Below are 22767 nucleotides of genomic sequence, written 5' to 3' on the forward strand. Positions count from 1 at the left end.
ATTTGACGTTTCATCAGTTATTTTAAATGAAAGAACAAGGTCTGACAGTGATGAAGTACTTGCAATGATAGGATGAGATTTGACAGTGATGATAGACTCGGAATAGCAGAACGAGGTTTGACAGTGAAAAAGGGCTTAGGATGAAAAAACAAGTTTGACAGTGATAAGGACTTGGGATGACAGAAATAGGTATGACTGTAATAAATATTAAGTTCCATATTGTTATTGTAGCAGTTGTTTGGGGTGAAGTAGAGTGAACGAGCAATGGAGTTCAGATGTGGAGAAATCTGTTACAAATTCCTTTGACGGTTTAAAGAAATAATAATTATTGAATATTTAATTTAAAACGACTAAAATTAAACTAACTTATCTATTTCGTAATATTCAATAATTAAAATTACAAAAGTATGAGACTAAATCAAACACTTGCTCTCAAACACATTCAAAGAATTTTACTTTTAATACATAACATTTCGATCTTAAGCACACATAGATGGTAAACATTTAAATTGCTATGAGATAAGGAATTTATATTTTCTTATAACTTTGTTTATTTTGAACTCAATCTTTATTATATCTGTTTAATTTTACTTTAAACGATATTAATTCTCACACTCAGAAGATCTCTCTCTGATCTTACCAGTTTTAAAGTTTTTCGTGATGGCTGTATTAGGCAGACTCAAAGAAGTGTTTTTTATTAACATTTTCTGTATCTTTGATGTACAGTATAATCAGGTGTTTTGTAGAGATTGGTTTAGTTCTATTAATTGATGATGTTATTTTTTGTGCGGGTCTTGAAAACAAAGTTGCAATACTACTTTGGTGTCTATTATGCATTATGAAAGAATATCATGTCAAAAGTGATCCGTGTTTCTTTAATGAACTTTGTGGCTTTGTGGTTAACATGTTCAACCGGAGAATTGAGAGTCTCAGGTTAAAAACGTGATGCTCTTAAACAGGTTTCGAACTTTAGTTTATAAATATTACAGTGCAAAAGGGTTAGAACGAGAGAATATTTTATTATTATTTCCATTTTACAGTGTTAGTTCTTCCATGCCATAGAAGAATGTAAATTTTAACACTATGGTTATGCTTCACTGATCACAATTGAAAAAGCCATAGTGAGAATACTTATCATTCTTTAGAATTCCTATATACTTGTAGTAAGGGCGAGTCATAAGGTTTTTTTTTAAATAAATGTACTGATCAAATTTATGGTCTGAAGCAACTGCCATGGTACCCCATGCAGTGCTTTAACTGTATAGAACGAAGCTAGCAAGGAGTTAGCATATGGTGCCTGTATATGCTATAAAAACAATCAGTTCAATTGTACTTCACAAATAAACATTGATTTAAAAATAGTGTTTAACACTGTATGTTAAGTTTTGTTTTCATACCACGGCCCATAAACCGTTCAGAATTGGCAAGAGCCGAGAGTTCGCATAAATGTTTCACGTGATGCTATTTGAACTCTCCGACAAACTGTTGCAGACTTGAAATTCTCCCCTTCAGACAGAAAGAAGACTACCATTGATCTCAAATATGAAATAAACAATCATTTACCAAATGACAGAAAAGTGTCAAAATCTACAGTAATAAGAAGACTTAATGAAAATGTAATATTTGGTCGTGCAGCAGTTTAAATACCTTTACTTTGATCTCCAAATATTGACAAGAGACTTAAATTTGCTAAAATGTACAAAAGTTGGACTGTTGGACTGGAAAGAGCGTTATGGATGAATGAGTTCAAGTTTGAAATATTTGGTTCAAAGCGAAGGTTGTATGTCTGGCGGAAGAAAAATAAAGGATATTTCCCTCAATGCATAGTACCTACCATGAAGCATGGGAGAAGCAGCGTGATAGTTTGGAGAGGAGATATTTGGAAAATAGATGGAATTATGGTCCAGCACAAGTACCATCAAATACTGATCCGTCATGCTTATTTAATTTATATAAGGGGTAGGTAAAAATGAAATAAAAAACGGTTAATAAAATCATCATGTAAAGCAATTTAATGATTACTATATAATTTTAAGAATATATATATTTTTGTAGAAGACACTACCTTAAAAATCTAGACATTTACGTTTAAGCTCACTTCTATGAAACAGAGTTTTTTTAAAAATGCTATTATTTAAAATTTCATAATTTCATTATGGGTGAGAATTTCCTTTTCTGGCGAAGAGTGTAAATTCACATTAATTTTGTAGGTGTTATTTTACACCGGTACATCACACTCCTAAAGGTGTGAAATCATTCTTCTATTATTTCAGTGAAAATGATTAAAAAACATTTTTTTAAATGTGTGAAAAAAACAAACTGAAACCAGTTATTGCTAACAAATATTCATAGTGTAAACTCTGTGTTTTATTAATATATATTTCAAGGATGTAGCCAGAGATCGGAGGGAGGAGGTTGGAGACTCATCTCAATATCCTAAAAAAACCTAAAAGTTTTCCTAACTTCTAATTTTTAAATATTTAAACATTTGATTTTCATGTGACTCACCTAAATTCCTTGTATAGAAGAAAGGCCTACGATGTGTGTATGTATGTGGGGGGGGACTTGTTTAACAATTGCAACATAAGTGTATTTTAACACAAAATGTATGTGACACTAAACCCAGTAACAGCAAATAAATTTATTGTCTAAACAGTCAAATACATGTATTTTTACTAGCTGTATTGTATAATACCATTTATGACACATCAATAGGATTACAGTCTTTATTGTCACTAAGTAAAATATTGTGTCCATTTTTTCTAATCCTTTATTATATTGGATTATTTAATGTGATGCTGAAAGCTACTCCCTTAAATTGACTTCCTCAAGCTTAAACTTGTACATATTTTATTACAGATAAAAAGTACGACGAAAACATAAATAAAACCCCTAGGCTGAAAACAACCATATAGTTTTACACTTGTTTGAATCATGCTACTTTCGAGTCAACTTTTTTATAATGATTATTTAACAAAAAACAGAAACAAGTTCATTTATGACAGAAATAAGTCTTATGTTACTTGTTCAACTTACAGTACCGGAACGTAGAAACTATCATTATCCTGAAAATAATAATTGCATATGTAACCTTTTCTGTACAATTTGTTCTGCATGATACACATTATTTCAGACCCATTATTCATTCTCTTACCTTAAAAGATAACGTATCTAAATTAACCTTTTGTGAATGTGTCATTGTTTCCATGAAGATGTAAGGTGGCGTTTTGTTAAGGGCGCGCTTTTTTTATGTTTGAGTTAATACATGTTTTCAATCCAACAAAATTTCAAATCAAATTACTGGATACAAAATTAATATATTAGAAAAACTAACCTAGGTTACTAATTAATTTAAACATGTAGTCGTAACAATATGCTCTATGAATTATCTTAATTTTATAGGATTGATAGTAGATGGCAGCACTAACTGTATTGTTTTAATACTTTTCGTAATGACGAGAAAACCCACTTGTATCTATAATTATATATTTAAAAATGGCTGGTATGGGTTGAGAAAGCACTAGTGATCAGCTACCGGTCAGTAACCCTTTCTTTCTTTGTGAACCTGACGATGACCGAAGAAGGTCGAAACGTTGTTCGCTCCTCTACTAATGCTTTCTCTCTCCATACCAGCCGTTTTTAAATATATAATATTTTTTTTACTATAGCCTAACAAATTTAAAATAAAAGTCATATGTTACAAGAAAAATTGTCTTAACCACAACAGAAAATTCAGGAAGCTGATCATACATACTTTTTGTTTAGCAATTATATATAATTGGAATTTTCTTAACTTTTGTATAGCTAAAACAGATCACAGTACTATATAATATTTTAATACAATGAACCAAGATTGAAGTGCAATATTCCAAAATATGTAGATCTTTTAAATAATGAATTCTAATCACGAACACATCTAAGATCTTTCGCAAGTATTATTTTCTATTATACTTTAAAAGGGAACATTTAATTTCAAATAGTAAGAACACGGAAAAAAACATTTCTATATGTGAAATTTACCTGTTCCCCCCTTTAGAAAACAAGAAATCAAGAATTTCAACCATTCTGGTTCTCAAGATTAAAAAAGAACAAGCAAACTTTTATTAATTAAGAAAAACTTAGGAATGTCCTTTGAATTTAATTTTCATTTATTAGAGTAAACAATATTTCATAAAAAATACTAGTAGTATATTCCTATGCCAAGAAAATGCTACTTCTCAGGAGTGATACAAGCTTTTCAAATGCAGTCAGACATAACTTTATTTCTATAATATTAAAATATTTCTGTAAAAGTTATCTACCACTTGAGAAATATTTTAAATAAATTAAGTTTTATATAGAATATTAAAAAAGTATTAACCATTAATAAAGACTGTAAACACCAAAATGTAAATCAAAGCTATGAAACATATATTCATAGTTTTGTTAAGTACTCAAATGTAGAAATGTAGCGAATATGAACGTTAAATGTTCAAGTCAAGAGAAAGCTGAAGTTATTGGGGTAGATATGGTAAAATAAATTAATATTTTTAGGTGAAACCTGAAAATATTCCCCTTAGTACAGGCGGAAATGAAATTCTGCAAAAATAAAGCAAAAATAGATCGAAACCTAAGTTACACTTTTATTCAGGAACATTAAAAGACGGACAAGACAGGGCACTAGAATAAGTTTGAAACGACGAGGATGTAAACTGAGGAATCAATTCTGCATTTGATGATACATAAGGAAATGGTAGAGTTACAAAATTAGGAACAGAAGGAAAGCGTGAATTTGGAAGCGACGTGAAAGCTGACTGCAATCTCCCATGTGGCCAGAAATGTAAACTTGAAGAAAACAAGTTGGTCGGTGTGTTGTGGCGATTGTTGTTGTCGCCAGATGGCAGGACTTTCGAATCAGCATCAATTCGAGCACATTTACTCAAGGTGGCTGAGGTAAAAACAAATTCACACACACATATACATGTATATACATACATACATATATATATTTAAATATAAAGATATATACATATAGAATATTAATATTCAACAATCAAGTAAAATAAAAGAAAATTAAAAGAATGTACTGTGTTAAAAACAGCAAATCCAAACGTCTAACTAATGATATTTTCTAATAAAAGCAAGCCTAAACAAAATAAAAATCGCTGCATATATTAAAAGGATTCCCAGGATACTTGCTATACTGTGGGATGTAAAACGTACCCTAGGTTTCGGAGGTGACTGCGGAAGTGGAACCTACGTTATGGTGGGGATACATCTCTCTCAGTCCAAACTTCCGTTCACTAGTCTCGCATGAAAAAATTCATAAATAATAATAAAATAATCAAAATAAATAGAAATTAGAAGAGGGAGGTGTGGGACGTTGCGGGCTTGGGCACCTACATCCCACTCTCCTAATTTCTATTTCTTTTGATTATTTTATTATTAGCTATAAATTTCTTCATGTGAGATTGGCGAACGGAGGTTGAGAGTGATAGACGGTGTACCTCCACTGAAGTGTTGGTCTTACATTTTTAGTCACCTCCAAATCCTCGGGTACATTTTATATCCCACATTATAGCCAGTGCCCTGTATTCATAAAGTGTTTATAATCTGCTGAAAATATATCATTATAGCATGCATTATATTAACATTTTTATATAATTAAATAAATCGTAAAATGAAGTTTGAAATTCATAATATACAAATTAATAAATAATTTATTTCTATTAAAAAAAAAGAGAAGATAAACCTCAAATACTGTATACAGTTAAACATTAACTAAACAATAATATAAAATATGCAGTAAATAATGCTATTATACCCTTAAGTTCAGTGTCTTAAATATAATACTTTAGTGCAACAAAAATAAATACGATGCCCCAAAGGTATAAAACCCGTTAAAATAATTAAGTTTAACAACCAAACGTGATCAATATTTTCCATTTGCTATTCTCTAGCGCATTCTAAAAATAAGTAAAATCGCAAGGGAAAACTTAGTTTCAAATAAGAAAAAAAAAATTCTTTTTTACGTAATATTTACATGTTTTATCCATTAGAAAACAAGAAATTTTTCACCTTAAACTATTAAGTTATTATTTGTTTTTAAAAATAGTGCTTTTATGAATTACGAAGCAAAAATAAGATAATGCCGTTGAAATCTAATTTTCATTTCTCTCTTATTTAGTCAGATAGGTTGAATTGTCATATCTGTAAGTGTCGACCTGAGCATTTATAAAATAAATATTTAACTTTGACAAACAACTAAGTTTAAAAATCAGTAAAATTAAAATTCTGTACTTTTTCTGACTTTAAAAAAGGAATAATTTTGAATTATTAAATATGCGTATGACGCTCAACAATAAATCTGATGATATTAGGGTTTTCTAATCAAAAGTTTTAATTAACCTGGGTCATAGAAGAAAGTGCTTTAAGTATTATAAACAACGTATAATTTGAAAACCCTGTACAAAAATGAATGGTACAATACCATTCCTTTTTTTATTATTTAGTGTTAAGTTAATGAATCACAGCGTTAAAATCTGAAATTCGACTAGTGCTTATTATATAGCACTGCTCTAAGAAAACAACTTTTTCTTCTGTTTTATTTACTATGTCTGGATCAATAAAAAAGCGTTCTGAAAAACATTAACTTTGGTTGTATATTAAAATACGAAGTAGATTTAATAGAATGGGTAGTTTTCTAGGTAGAATGGATAGCAAAGTGGTTAAAGTATCAAACAAGTGTGAGTGTAGTGCTAAATTGTGCCGCTGCGTCCAATGTAATGCTGCTTCAAGAATCTATTAATTACCAGCCATTTTCTATTTTTTTTTTAAGTCTTTTTAACTTTTCAGTTCTTTATCTGTTCGTTTGTCTATTTATGTCAAAACTACTTACTGTCGCTTTTTTCTAATTCCAATCTTCCGACTACCGGAAAAGTAATCAGCCATCAGCACTACCTCTCAGTACTTCAGTTATGCTCCACAAACTAATAACATAATTTATTATCACATTATAACATACGTAACAAACAGGTTGTGAGTCAATTGCCCTAACCACAAGGCTCTGCAAGGATTTTGTCAATATAATTGTTTGTTTTGAATTTCACGCAAAGCTACACGAGGGCTATCTTCGCTAGCCGTCCCTAATTTAGCAGTGTAAGACAAGAGGAAAGGCAGCTAATCATCACCACCCACCGCCAACTCTTGGCCTACTTTTTTACCAACGAATAGTGGGATTAGCCGTCACATTATAACACCCCACGGCTGAAAGGACGAGCATGTTTAGTGCGACGGGGATTCGAACCCGCGACCATCGGATTACGAGTCGAGTTCTTTAACCACGTGGCCATGCTGGGCCCGTATAATCTGTCTAGCTATTCAAAGTGTGTATCTACATATATACATATCTGGTTTCTTCTTATGCACTCAGACAATATGCTATTTTATTACATTTTTATTAATTAGCAGTTTTGTAATAATATATTTGTATCGTGTAACACGAAGAAATGAGTCCTTATGAAGTAATCGCCCATTACTACTATTACTACTAGATGGCAACACAATCGAAAAGTTATGTTTTTGGCCAACGTCGTAGACGTAGATAACCAAATTACTATAATGTAACTGCCGGAACTATTCCCGTAAACTCTAGCACACATTGTTTTCATTCGTGTGTACTTTTAACGACAAGTGTTCAACTGGTTTTATTGTTGAAACTTCACCCATAAACCAACGTCATTTCAAATTTACTTTACTCAACTCTGTGATCATAAAATTTTATTGATATTTTTCTTGATGTGTTTGGTTAATTTGTTCTTTCAGTTTTTAGTGAGTATTTTAGATAAAACCGTATATTGTGAGAAATCTCAATGATTTATTATTTATGTAAGTAATGAGAATACACAATTTTTTTTTAGTTTATCTTCTCTGATATTTTTTATTGCCTTCAAACTGACAGTTTTGTATTACGTATGAACTATTTCTAACTTTATAGGAACTTCCCCACAATTGTCTCAGTGGCTTCAGTTACTTGGTACAGTACCTTTAGTTAGATACTCTTAGTTACTAGAAACGGACTTATCTTTAATTGTCAGTTGTAGTATCCTTAGTTACGAGAAAGACCCTTGGGTTAGTTACAAGGTGCAGCATCTTTAGTTGACAATTCTTTAGTTACTAGAAGCAACTCTGCCCTTAGCTACCAGATGCGGCATCTTAAGCCATGATCCTTAAATTATAAAAAATACATTAGTAGTTGTGTTTCCAGTACCGTAAGGGAAATTATTTTCCGACCTAACTCGTTAGAAATTTCAATTACAGTGATTTATTTAAATAACACCTACAATAAAGTATTGCTTTGAAATTCAAAGGAGAAATTGTGAGTACAGTAATTATTATACAATGTTTTATACACAATGGCACAAAAAAAAAGTTTTTTTGGTTTTTTTTTAATTTCGCACAAAGCTACTCGAGGGCTATCTGTGCTAGCCGTCCCTAATTTTGCAGTGTGAGACTAGAGGGAAGGCAGCTAGTCATCACCACCCACCGCCAACTCTTGGGCTACTCTTTTACCAACGAATAGTGGGATTGATCGTTACGTTATAATGTCCCCCACGGCTGAAAGGGCGAGCATTTTTGGTGCGACGGGGATTCGAACCTGCGACTCTCAGATTACGAGTCGAACGCCTTAACCCACCTGGCCATGCCGGGCTCAAACGGAGCTATTAGTTTGTTTGTTTGTTTTTGAATTTCGCACAAAGCTACTCGAGGGCTATCTGTGCTAGCCGTCCCTAATTTAGCAGTGTAAGACTAGAGGGAAGGCAGGTCATCACCACCCACCGCCAACGTCTCTTCTTAGAAATGTATGTAAAGTGGATGTCATTTTACTACTTACCCATGCTCGTTGAAGTCGCCAGAGATTTTTTTTCTTCTTCTGCTAATGGGCGTTTGAACTTGGATATTAATTTCTCTTTAGGTTTCGGCTTCAGTATCTCTTCGATGGAATATGTTATCAATCCAGCTTTATTATCCGGCTTTCTACCAGAAGGCTCTGAAATCCGTTTTGCAGATTCTACTTGTGAAGCACTACTTTCTCCAACGGAAGTATTTCCGCCTGGTGAGCTAAGTACAATCGTTCTTCTGGAAGAGTAAGACATTTCAGCTGTGTAGTGATTAACAGAAGAATGGGGAAAGTAAGTTGGAGGAGCGATTGTGAGTTGGTTGTCTGCCATATTGTCTATGAAAGTGGGGAAAAAACGAAGAAATATTATCGATATTTTGTCGTTAAAATAGAAAAGAACAAATAATGTTGACAATTTTATTGATTTCATGGAAATTAACTCTCTCGGTGGGACAGGAGTAAGTTTACGGACTTATAACGACAAAATTTGGGGTCCGATTTTCCGCATGGAGCCTTGCTCTGTGACAAAAAATTAGTTGATGAAAATCAGACTGAGCTTTAAAACAAAGAAGTAAAATGTATGAACTGTTTTGTGTAGTTAACTACACAAAGCTACACATTTGGTTATCTATGCGCTGTAAGTCCACAGACATGCTGCTGTGCCACTAAGAAGCATAAAATGTAAGAATTATGATAACGGCGTAATGAATTTAAAGTATTTATCAAAATTATTCAGGTATTGGCAAACAGTATAAGCAATTAGTCAGTAGTATGTGAAAATATATGTTTATGAACTTCTGTAATGTGATTGTATTTTAAATAGCAACAATTATCTGTCATTACATGTGATGGATAGCATTCGAAAATTGTACGAAGGAATTAATCTAAGAAAATGTAAAGCACGTGTTTGTCCCCAAATTATAACACTTAGCTAACAAACATGGTCGTAAACGAGTTCCATATTTCTCTAGAAAGCGTTTTTTTTATGAGTTAAACTTGGGGTGCAGATGATAAAATACCACAGGAATCTATAAATAATATAGTGGTAAAGCATCATCTTTAACTGAAAAAATATCACTATTGCCTGAACACAGAAGTAACATAAAAACAAGAGGCAGAAGGGACATGTACCTCCTTCCACTTTTCCAGTTAGTGTACATGCACTATTATTAACATCCATGCTAAACTGATTTAGCTTTTATATCCATCTCCCATTTTCCCACAAAGCTAAGTCCTGATGATGTGTACACAATATTATTTAAAATGAAGAAATGCTCCAAGACAATGTTGCAACGAGTCTAATGTAGTGCAAGTGTTGTAAAGAGCAACTTTATGGAAGCTAGTTAAATTCCGAAATTGTCTCTTTTTCTTTGATTAGATATTTCATAAATAATAAATAAGTATCAAATTAATCTAATGCTTAAAGCATTCTCGTTATTATTTGAATGTTATTTATCATGACATTTGTAATTTTAAAATACTGTTCATAAATATATTTATAAATGTACTACTTTATATCTGAGTACAGATATAAAGAGGGTTGAAATGCTTAACTCTTGAAATAGGGGAATATAAAACGCTACAAATCCAGAGATGGGGAAGGGGTTAGAAATAAGAAGCTCCCTATATTGGGGAGTCATTTCTAGAAAATGTGAAATAAATATGTTTATCTGTTGTGCATATAGAGAGCGAATGATGTAGTGAGTTGTTACTTTTTCATTATGAAATAAACGATAATTTTGAAAATCAGTAAAACTATTTTAATACTTTAAGTTAAAGACAGGATTTTCATACTTTATTGTCTTTACAATCAGCCTTAAAAAAAGAATAAAGACAGAAGTAATTTAACAATATGCTACGAATACAAGCTGTACAAACGAACAATTACTATGACCTAAGTGTTTATTATTCTCTATAGTCCATGGTTTTTTCAAACTATATTCCCCGGAGCCCTTGGGCTCCGCGGTAATTACCTGGAGCTTAGCGAAGAAATTTTAGAATGTTAATATTTTTTCCTAAAACTATAAAATTGAATCAGAATACGCTGTACAAAAAAGTAAAAAGTTAAATATATCTTGAATATAACACGTTTATCGCGTATTGGGCCTTTTAATATTTCATTTTACCTAACGCCAGACGATTTGATTTAGTTTAGGGAAGTTCTCGTGGCGAAAGTGTTAATAAAATCTCAATTAAGTTTGATAGTAGCGCCTTCTCAAGATCGCATCCGTCATTGGAGATGCAAGATAGACTAGTAATTATCATATGAAACATCAGTCAACTGTCTTTTAATAGCCAGCTCTGGATAAGCGGCTAAATCTCGAACGAAATGAAACAAAACGAAACATGACATCATAGTTGAAACTTGTCCAAATTTGAAACATTGTAATGCAATTTGATGCAGTATCAATTTTTTCAATTTCAGAGAATATTTATATGAAGTATAATTATATTTATGACAATTATAATTGGTGATTGTTAGGTTAGATTAGATTTATTGTAGTTTAATTGGACAAACTTGGTACCAATGAGGTCTATGACGTCATACGCCCGTAAGTCATCGTGTTCCATTCTTTCTCATTTCGTTCGAGATTTAGACGCACGTCAGATCTGGTTTAATATTTTGTTATTTGGCTTAAAACTTTATGTTAAAAACAAAAAAAGTAGAAACAATAGGTTACCCTTTTCCTTTAGAAAAATATATTATTCTAGCGACCTTGCCTTTTTGCCACAATTTTTTTTATTTCTGACTTCGTTATGACAATACTAATTGTATGTCAGTATGTTATTGTATGATAATAAAACTCCAGTGCTTGAACGAGTTTTAATTAAGAAGCTATTTTGAGTCCGTTAAAATACTTTTGAAGTGTCGAAGATATAATAATACATTTTTAGACAAATTAATAATTAACTGCCATCTTTATAATGAATAGGTGGCTGAATATCAGTAATAAAATATGATACGAGTAAAAATCTTCCTAGGCCTAATACGAATTCATTGATGTTATCGTCGTGTGCAAGCACTTCAACGCAGAATGATGCAAGAAGTACAGAAACAAGAAAGAAAAGAAAGTATGATGAAAGTTTCATTGAATATGGTTTTACATGGACAGGTAATGAAGATGGACCTAGTGGGTTGTGTGTTGAATGTGGAACAGTATTGAATAACAGTAATTTGCATAGCAAAGTTAAAACGGAATCTAGAAACCAAACACTCTCAATTAGAAAATCTAACTTTCGAGTATTTAAAAAGAAAATGTTTGCAATTAAATGCAAGGAAAGCTACATTTCGTTCGTTTGTCCATCAGGACAACAAAGGTGCTCTTGTTGCTTTATATCATGTTAGTTACCATATTGCAAAAGCAGGTGAAGCTCATACAATTTCAGAAGATTTGATAAAATCATGCGCAAAAGATTTGGTATAGTGCATGATTGATGAAAAATTTCTTTAAAACATTAACTCCGTGTCCCTTTCCGACAACTCGGTTTCTCAAATAATCAAGGACGTGTCAGTAAATTGCTTAACGGAGTTAATAAGGCAAGTCCAACATTTTCGCTTCAGTTGAATGAATCAACAGATGTTGCAGGTTATGCGATGTTGCTTGTGTTTATTTCGCTATATTCACGAAGCTAGTTTTCAAGAAGACATGCTAATTTGCAAACCCTTCCCTACTCAAGCAACAGGAGAAGAAATATTTAAACTGATCAATTTATTTATGGAAGAACATGAGATTCGATGTCAGCTTTGCTCAAGTATTTGCACTGATGGGATTGTAGCTATGATTGAAAATTTTCAGGCGCAATGGCACGCATAAAAAAGAAACACCCAGACATCGAGAGTATCCACTGCTGTCTTCATCGTCATGCACTTACAATGAAACGAATACCAGAACACTTAAAAGACGTATTGAGTTATGTCATAAAAATAGTTAGTTTTATAAAATCAAGACCATTCAATGCGAGGATCTTCAGCTCACTCTGTGAAGATATGAGAAGTTTGCATAAAAATTTGCTGCTTCTTACTGAAGTCCGATGGCTTTCTCGGGGAAAAGTGCTTGCTCGGTTTTACGAACTGCGTGAGGAGATAGGTTTCTTTTTATCTGAATACCATTTTGAACTTGCATACAAATTAAGGGACAAATGCTTGATATAAAATGTGGCTTACCTTTCGGACGTATTTGCCAATCTAAATGAAGTGAATGATAAAATGCAGAGTACTTCAAAGCTCAGAGTAAAATGGAAGTACTTCAACGTAAGCTAAAACTTTGAAGTGAATGTATACTTATGGAAGAACTTGATTGCTTCGAAAATCTCGGTGGTATTTTTACTTATGGATGAAATTTTCTTAAGTGAAGATGCAAAAGTTTCAGTCTTGCAGCACATATCTGATTTGTGTACAACTACTGGGGGAGTACTTCCCTCCTGATTTAGAAAAATTACTGTGGTTTCAAAATCCCTTTGATGACTCTGCAAGTACCAACGATTTGCCTTTGAATGAGAAAGAATAGCGTATAGGAATTTTAACTGATTGCACCCTAAAAACAAAACTACACAATTTTGGACTAAATGGCCATGGAATACCCTGAAATAAGTAACAGAGCTTTGAAAATTTTGATGAGCAAACATTTTCACTGTATATAGCTACAAATATCAAATTTAAAAAGAGGCTAAATATTGAAGATAATTTGCGCTCACAGGTAACAACCATAACTCCAAATATTTAACTATTTTGTGAACAAAAGCAAGCCCATCCGAGCTACTAATAAATAGATAAGTACACTGAACTTTTACTGATATAAATTTTGTAAGCAGAAACTTTTTAACAAGCAAGTAGAAGTGAAAAATTTTTCTTAGAATATTGATATTTTTTAATAAAAATATATTCTAAAAGCTTGAAGTAAACTTTATCTGGTGCTAGTGACTGATTGTTTCTACTTTTGGTGTATTTTTTTATTAAGGCTCCGGAATTTTTTTTCTTTCTAATCTGAAGCTCTGCAGGTCTAAAAAGATTGGAAACCCCTGTTCTATACTATTTTCCACCCCTCTCCCGAATGGCCTAGCGGTAAGAGTGAAGAGTTATTTTATAATTCTAAACAAAACAAGTTAATGATAACACATAGCTTTGCGCTGAAGTACAAAAAAACTAAATACTACATCCTTTGACGTTGTTTACTGTCTAAAACGTAATTTCAAGGAGTAAAATGTAGATAGGTTTGTTCTTCATGCGACAAGTTGTTACATGCGTATTTCAAAAGTTCTATAATCATATATTAAAGTATAATAATTTAACCAAACTGTGACAAGTTCTTCGGGATTTTTCTAGTTATTACCTGTTTATATTTTAAGTATAGTTTGTAAGTGCATACACATGGCATCTATTTCTGAGAAAATCAGTAAATTAATGTTATGAATGTCATCAGCAATGCTCCTTCATATTTAATTTGGGAGGGGGAAGCTAAATTGTTACAGAGCTTCGGGGGCTTAACACATTTTAGTAGCAGTTGGATTTTTCTAAAAACATAGAACTAGTATTTCATTTTCAGCCTGGATCTTCTGAACATTTTGGAAGGAATTATCCCTCCTCTTCCTAGTAGTTCCCGAAATACCATCGTTATAATATAAAGATGTTAGTGGTCAAGAAACATCATATATAATTAAGTCATCAAAAACTGTTAGATTTGACAGTAGATAGTGTTAATACTTATGCACAATATTTAAAGATTGACTGTCAACTGATGGTTAGTTTTGGAAAATTAAAATGTTTGGATTGTTGCAGAAGTCACAGCAGATAAAACATAATTATTAAGTGAAGTTAGAATGTTAAAAAAGGTAAAACTAGCCTAATTTAAGCAGAGGAACGTAGAAATGGTTGGAAATTCGTTTATAATATCTATAATACCTCTCTATGACAATTCGTGGTGACTACTTCTTGGCTAATTCAAGATAACTTAGTTCTAAAGTTTGTGATCTATAAAATATAAAATCTATTTTTTAGCAGCAACACCTTAGTTGATTTGTGTGTAAAAAAGAATTTTAAATAAAAAGATTAGGGACTGGGAATGGAAGCACCGAACAGTAGAAATGATAATATTAGAACACATGATGGTGTTTGATACGGTGCAACCTCGGAGTGGTATGACCATCATTCCGCTCATTTCTACTTCATGTACTTTTGTAACTTGGTAAGTATTCAAACTCAATGAAAGGAGTATATTGCTAAATATCTCTGTTATAAGCATTTTTAAGCAACCACATACAAATATATGTGTGTAGTTAAATTACATTACCCTACTGACTGCATGACTTTATAAAGGAGGATGTTTGATGTCAAAAGTAAGTCGAAGGTTCAATAATTATACTTTGCTCATGTGAGACAATATAGTTAGCTGATTGGTAAGGAGTGGGTAAATATAGTAGTATCAAAACTACTGATTTTCGAAAATGTTAATTTGCTAGATATTTAAGTCTATAATTGGATGAAAGTTCAAAGTCAAACACAAAGTAAGAATAAAAAACTATGACCACACCCACTTTGCGGTTGCGCTGTGACAAAAACCATCAAGTATTGTAACGTTATCTCGTCCATTCCTATCTTGTTTACTTACTTTTTGATGTTCTCAATCGTACTTACAAATTTTTTATTTTAAAAATTACACTTGTCTCATAATAAGTTTCTAGAGTGACTGGGTTCTAGGCCTATCCTTCCCTAGCTTTTCTTAGAGCTATTTCTCGGCATTTCCTGGCTTTTATTGATATCTTTACAATAATTTTTCTTCCACCTAGGGCCTTTTCTGTGGCTAGATTAATGTCTAAGGCTTGTTTCGCATATTCAGCATTATTGTTTCTAATCTTATCTCATTCCTTTAGTAATACTCTGTTAGATATACAAGACTGTGTAGTATAGGTATTATTATTTTATTTATTTTATGAGTTAATATATAATGAGTGTTTAGTTTTCATAACAAGAAAGTTAAAAGTTAATCATTTTAAATGCAATATTTATGACAAATTTGGTTACGTAACTCGGTAAGAGTCGTACGTTGTGCTTCCAATTACATTGTTGTTGAGCCTTTACTAACATTGTTAACATCACATTACTCGAATCTTCGCTATTTTTCTCGTTACCTTTAACCGAGTATTGTTAAATCAGTGCCGTTTGCGTAATTTACTGGAAGCTCGAAGCCTCAGTGATTAACATATAAATTTTGCTTTGAAAGGTTAAATCATAGTTAGAACCTAGATGTAGATAATCTACGTTGTCCATTTTTTAATCCATTTGATACAGCTACAGGTTGATAACGTAGCGTGTGCGAATAAACAATCGTGCTCCTGCTCATTACTTACTATGAGACTTGGCAATACACAGAGCATGCTCGTAATCATAGAATATGGCTACTAATGTATTGTTAGTTCGTTAGTAGTGTTATTGTTATTATTTGTTGTGAACAGAGTTATAAGTAACACTAACAAAAACGCTATTAGCCAAGGTAGCGTACTTCAGTCATATGCATTTAAATTTGCTTAAGGTGAAGGCAGGAGAAATCTATGCCTTTCAACAAAGTTTGTTAGTTAGTCAGTCAGATTTTCAAAATGACAAATTTATGGTTTTGTGACATTTTTTGTTTTAATTTTTAATCTTCTCAAGTGCTTTGATGGATTGTTACTCTGCATTTGGTTTGTTTACTACTCAAGAGTAGTAAAGTGTTTATAAAATTTTGTTTAGATTGTATCTGCAGTATGTTTGAGATTTTAATTTGTATTGAACATTTGGCCAATTCCTACTATACGTACTACTGGAGTTATGAAGCTTTTTAATAAATATTTCATTTGTAATGGATAAATACCTAACAGCAAAACTAATTCTCTAGATAACGAACAACATTTGAATTACAGCGTTAAGACTTATATTTTCCAGAATTAAAAGACATTGTAGATACATGGTTATTTACAATGTCGGTAAAAATACGTCGGGCGTGTATCTGAAAAACAAATTTTTGGCCTAAGTTATGATGCTTGTTTTTATTATTTGATTAAATACATTATTAAAAATAAACCATTTTGGATAAAGTAAAAAATATGTTATTTATATGTTTGAATTTTTTTTTTAATTTCACTATTAAATTTGCAACATACATCCATTATATTTATAAACCATACAACAAACCTCTTCACCCACATACTTGGTGGCTCAATGATTAATTAGTCTGAAGATTAATAACCTTAAAATTCAACTGCTCGATTCATGTAATGGGCCCAGCATAAACAGCCTATCGTAAAGCTTTGATCTTAAAGGAAAACAGACAAAAACCTTTCTCTAGCAACATATGTAAGTCTACTTCAAACAATCCGAATAATTTCTTTAAAACATTGATTATTACTGTTCTACATTTTCGTATTTTAGCATCACAAGATACAAGACAGGACTCAGTCTCACTACTCATAAGGTGGTATAAAAACTTGATGAAAAACTCTGAACACCTTTAATTCTAATATGAATTCTCAGATCTGTAGTTAATTATTGCTATTTTTATAGTTGTATGAGGATGGAAATATTATCATACAATTGTTGCAAATTTAAAAATATTCAAATAATTCACAAAAATATCATAAATACCTAACATGTCTAACATGTCCTTTTTTATTATTCGATATCACGACTGAATTCAACACGTGCATTTCCGTTTCATCTATAAAGTGCTGTATTTTTTTCACACAATAACTTACAATAAAAAAAAAGATCGCTAAATTACGTCAAGAATGTCAAAGGGTTTACTGAGTAAATAACTGTAAACCTTTACAGAATTCAGCAATGTTTATTTTTTATTTTACCCCGTTATTGTAATTATTTCTGTTTGTTGTAAGGAATTCAACCAACTCCAAATAAAAAGCACTGAGAGTGGACTTGATATATATATATGTGTGTGTGTGTTCAAAATGAGAAAACAAAACCAAACAAACAATTACTTTTCGATATTTGTCAGCGAAATGATGGCTATTCCAAGTTTGAAGTTTAAAAAGGATGTCAATGAATACTATGATACAACACTGATAAGTGAGCTATAATGACAATACTACCTGGGCAAGGCGGACAGTCGGGCACCACGTGACCACTATTACGTAAAATCCGGTTGATAGATGAGACACTAGGTATGGTATTGACGTCACAGACTCCGTGACTACGAAGGAGATCTCGAATTTCCCAGGCAAACATGGAAGGGTTTTCTTGTTTATAACGCAGAATCCGTCGAACAACTTGAGGTGTGGCTACTTGCTGCGGGAAGACAGAAGCTAACATCGTCGTCTAGTCGCCACGATAACAAAAAATAAATTATTCTTAAACTTTAAATTTATCTTTTTTAGAGAATAATAATTTACTTATTCTTAACCCTGAAATTTATCTCTTTGGTGTTACCTCTTTTATCACCCAAGTATAACTTTATCTTGATGTGAGTAATAAATGGAAGCTTATAGTTTTTAATCTTCACTACAGAGGTTTTATCTTATACTGAAATCGAATACCACATTTATCCTTATACCATTTTGTTTCGAGACTTGTTAAGGCTTTGTAATACAGAAATATTCAAATCAAATTACACGTGATATTTTTTGTACGTGTAAAATTGTTCTTTAATAAAACATTTGAACGAATATGAAAACAAAATCGAGAAAAAACAGTACGAAAAAGTGCAAAAATTTTAGTGTAGTTTCTTTAATGTGCTATGAGAATTCTTACGAAAATATTCGAAGTTAAAATTGTGGTATTTGTGTCAAGGAGACGAACAAATGTGTCTAATGGTTGTTGTAGCACTAAAACAATTGATTATCAATAAGCAGACAAATAAGTAGAGTTGAAGGGGAAAGGTTAATTAGAAACCTGGATAAAACTAAACGTAACTTAAAATTGATATAATGTGTATGTGTGTGTTTTAAATATGATAATCACGAAGTGAATTTAATTCTAAATTCGCCTTCAGAGTGTTAGCGTGAATCAGTATTATTTATTAATGCCGCACCAATCACTCGAAATGCAATATATAAGTATAGATAAAATCTTTCTAACATTAGATTTATGGTTATTACTGAAATAATGAAAGCATTTTATAAATCGAACAGACTTAAGTCGACAAAAAAACTGATTATTTAGCTTACACTTCAGTTTATGCCTTTTTCACTGCAAAGCGTTTTATAGCAATATGTCGTGATATTAAAAACATAAACCTATTAAAGTGAGAATATGTTATCAATACAATAATAAATGTACTGTGATATTGTATTCATGTGGACGTGTGCAACTGCTCATGGTTTTGTTTTCTTAAATTCACAACAGCGATAATTAGTAAGTAAGCAACATACATGTTCTGTTCTCTATCTCAAATACATAAACGGATATTGTTTCGTGACAATGGCAGTAGTGAAGCTAAATATATATAATTGTTTTTTAAGAAGTACTCGCTTAGCCTGCGAACAGTAGAAAGCTTTCAGACAACTATTTGTAGAATAATAAATTTACTTTTGTACAAGTTTTCGTCTGTAATAGTGAGACACGGTTACGTATGTTGTCCCACTGTTGGAGACGAAACGCTGTACAGAAACAAATCTATTATTCCACAAAACTAAATAAATATACTCTGAAAAGTTTGCCTTCATCTGGTAATAAGGTACGAAACGATACAGCTTCGTTTCTCTGTTGATCACATTTTTAAACAACATTAAGTTAGATATTTATTTTATTATAAGGCTACAGAGACCGAGATTTGATTTTTCAATTTACGACAAGTCTAAATAATAATACTTGTCATAACCTGTTTGACACAACGACAGTTGTTAAGTGATGAATACACCTCTTACAAAGCAGCGAAGAATGGTTACAGATATACGTATCGTGTAAAACTGAAGGTTTACAACGCTAAAAACTGGATTTTGATACTGATGGTGGACATAGCACAGATAAACCACTGTGTAGGTAAACAGTATCTTTCATTAGGTTATTATTTAAACCCTTAAAGCCGGCTAATAATTCGAAACCAATAAACCAGTTTGTGATAAGAATCACGTAAAGTGTATTTTTTTTCAAATTGTTTATAAGTTGTCCGTTTCAAATTCAAAATCAAAAACATGTTAATAAATAGTATTTCACATTTATCTTTTCTCTCCAAAAGTCAACGTCTAAGAGGTCTTCCATTTAATACCAAACAAAGCTGGAATTTTGAGATAAAAGATAGATGTAAAATGTGCCTCTAATTCTGAATTCAAAACAGATTAAGAGGAATGTGGAAATAAAACATATGTAATTTACATGACGTTAATCGCAAGCTTGATGTCTATTGTACCATACCAAATGTCCAAATAGAATTATTGCCTGTACACAATTGTCAAATAAAGATTTAAGCTTTTACATAAACCGAAAAATCAAACATCGAAGTTTGTAGACGTATAAAAACATAAATGTCTTAAATACTTTGTTGTTTAAAAATGTTTCAGACCGAACAATTATTTGAATATTAAAAACATGAAAAATTAATTATGCAATCATAAGTATTATACAGAAGAAGAAGAAAAATAGTTCAGAATTCAAAGTAATACGTATAGAATTATTAGACATCAGTAAACCATAAGGACAGAACTTTTTAAAGGATTGATATGCTTTATGTCTTTCATAAGTAGTGTTTATACACAGTTCTTAGTAGTTGTTAGTCTTTGTTTTGGTTCAAACATACATGTGATCCACTATCTTGTGCTTGGATGACAAGAGTTTTTTTTTTTTTTTTTACTTCGTTTAGTGTTTCCTTTTCTGTATATCACTTTTACATTTTAAAGTCTGTTATGTCGCTGTTTTCCTGAACGTTATAAGTGATAGCCGATTTGTCTACAGTTAGCACTCGATAAACGCATTAGCCACCAGGACCCGAACCCTCCGGTCACCCAAGTGAAAAAAAAACTATATATATATATATTGCTCGTACAACTAGCAGAGTAGAGGCAAGAGTGAGCTATTATTATAATTCCCAAATATTACATGGGCTTAGGGAACCACTAAACCTTAATCCGACCATGTCTGTATCACAGTTTTGTATACTTTTAGTGTTCTTTGAATGTTACTTCTAAAGGCCGTTGTGTCTCTTCAATGCGTTATTTACTATCTTAACACTGAGTGCTAAACACAGGTAAACGAATTTGTATTGTCCTGTACATTTGGCTGGATGAAGGTAAGGCCGAAAACTCGTCTGACACGTTCCTCTGCCACCAACAGTATTAATAAATCGTACTATAGCGCCAACCACACGTTTTTTTTTTTTCTTTTATTTAACCCAGGTGTCCAATATTTATCGATATTTAGTCAGTTCATTGAAGCATTGTAATATGTATCCCACCGATGTGTCACGCCGTCCATAGCTTAAAGTCGGTTGTGACCTATCGATGAGGAACATGGCAGCTAATGTGTTAAAGAAAAATATATTTAATTTAGAGAACAGTCCAGGTATATATTTTACATGCTCACTCTTTCTTTCAGACCTCATTTTGCTTAAATGTGTATAGGATGTTCCAAAATGAATACACGAAATAAGAAACTTGAATAACTTTTTTATCATTTGAGATAACAACAAAATTCAAAACATCTTTTGAAGAATTGTAAGTGTTATTTAAACTAAATAAATGTGTTTTATTTCAGATTTCAGAACTGGCCCTATTTTTGAGTTCCTCTGATTCCATCATTTCAGACTTTTATCCTTGTTTGAAGTTTTTGAAAACAAAAGTCTACCGTAACACATCAAGGTATCTTGAGAAACAAATTTTCTGTCCATGATGCTGTCTTATCCATCCCTACGTTGTAAAACGTTTTCTCAAAATTTTAATCGAGAATTAAACTGATTATAGCTAATGGTGGAAGACATATGGCAGTTTATTGATAACAAATAAAACTAAGACTTGAAAAATATTTTAATTTGAATTTCGTTGTTATCTCAAGTACAAATGCTGTATTTTGGGACACCACGTATTTTTTAGTGTTAGTCATTGTGGTTGAAAATGTTATATACATATTTTATTCATTTTTCGTCAAATATTCCGATTGGTTTGGTTTGTTTTTAATTTCGCGCAAAGCTACTCAAGGGCTATCTGCGCTAGCCGTCCCTAATTTAGCAGTATAAGACTAGATGGAAGGCAGGTAGTCATCACCACCCACCGCCAACATTTGGGCTACTCTTTTACCGACGAATAGTGGGATTGACCGTTACATTACAACGCCCACACGGCTGAAAAGGCGATCATGTTTGGTGTGACGAGGATTCGAACCTGTGACCATCAGATTACGAGTCGAACGCCTTAACCCACCTGGCCAGGCCGAGCCAATAGTTTCCGAAATGGCATTGACTTACCTCAGTAGTTCAAGAAAAATTTTAACATTACTGTTTCTAGGCTATACGTTTTTACGAGAGCTAGAAAACGTGATTCAAAATTTCCATAAGTATCTTGTATTAAACCTTGAGAAAGCCATTTCTCACCTATTTGAATGTTAGTTTAAAATTAAGTTTGGAGACGTTAAAAATATGGAGATTTAACATTTGTCACAAGGACGTCACTACAATGTTTGTTAGTAAATTGTCTTACGTTTTGTAATTGAACTGTAAAAATGATTTTACTGTGAAATTTTGATATTGTTATAAATTCACAGCTTATAGTCTCAACCCCCTCCCATGGCTCAGCGATACAACTGTATGCTTTCAACACTAAACATTTGGTTTCGATGTCAGTGGCGGGAAGAGTATTGATAGCCCAATGCATAACTTTGTGCTTAACAAAAACCAAAACAATCAAGAGAGTCTAAAGCCATAGAACATGCATAACTACAAATTAAGATAATTGATTACAATGAATTTCGTTATAGATAA

At 32.1% G+C, this 22767-nt stretch overlaps 1 protein-coding gene across 1 annotated transcript in view; it reads right to left on the minus strand.

Annotated features, from left to right (window-relative positions):
- Positions 1-4456: 4456 nt before the first annotated feature.
- LOC143254631 (paired box protein Pax-5-like) overlaps positions 4457-22767 on the minus strand; it is a 32544-nt gene continuing 14233 nt past the window's right edge. The window contains exons 4-6 of the mRNA XM_076509777.1: positions 17954-18149; positions 8873-9214; positions 4457-4927 (exon numbers count right to left, since the gene is read on the minus strand). Coding sequence (XP_076365892.1) covers positions 4623-4927; positions 8873-9214; positions 17954-18149 — 843 coding nt within the window. The 3' untranslated portion in view covers positions 4457-4622. The remainder of the gene's footprint in view (positions 4928-8872; positions 9215-17953; positions 18150-22767) is intronic.

The sequence above is a fragment of the Tachypleus tridentatus genome, chromosome 6 (genome assembly GCF_004210375.1).
Source record: "Tachypleus tridentatus isolate NWPU-2018 chromosome 6, ASM421037v1, whole genome shotgun sequence".
Classification (NCBI taxonomy): Eukaryota; Metazoa; Arthropoda; class Merostomata; order Xiphosura; family Limulidae; genus Tachypleus; species Tachypleus tridentatus.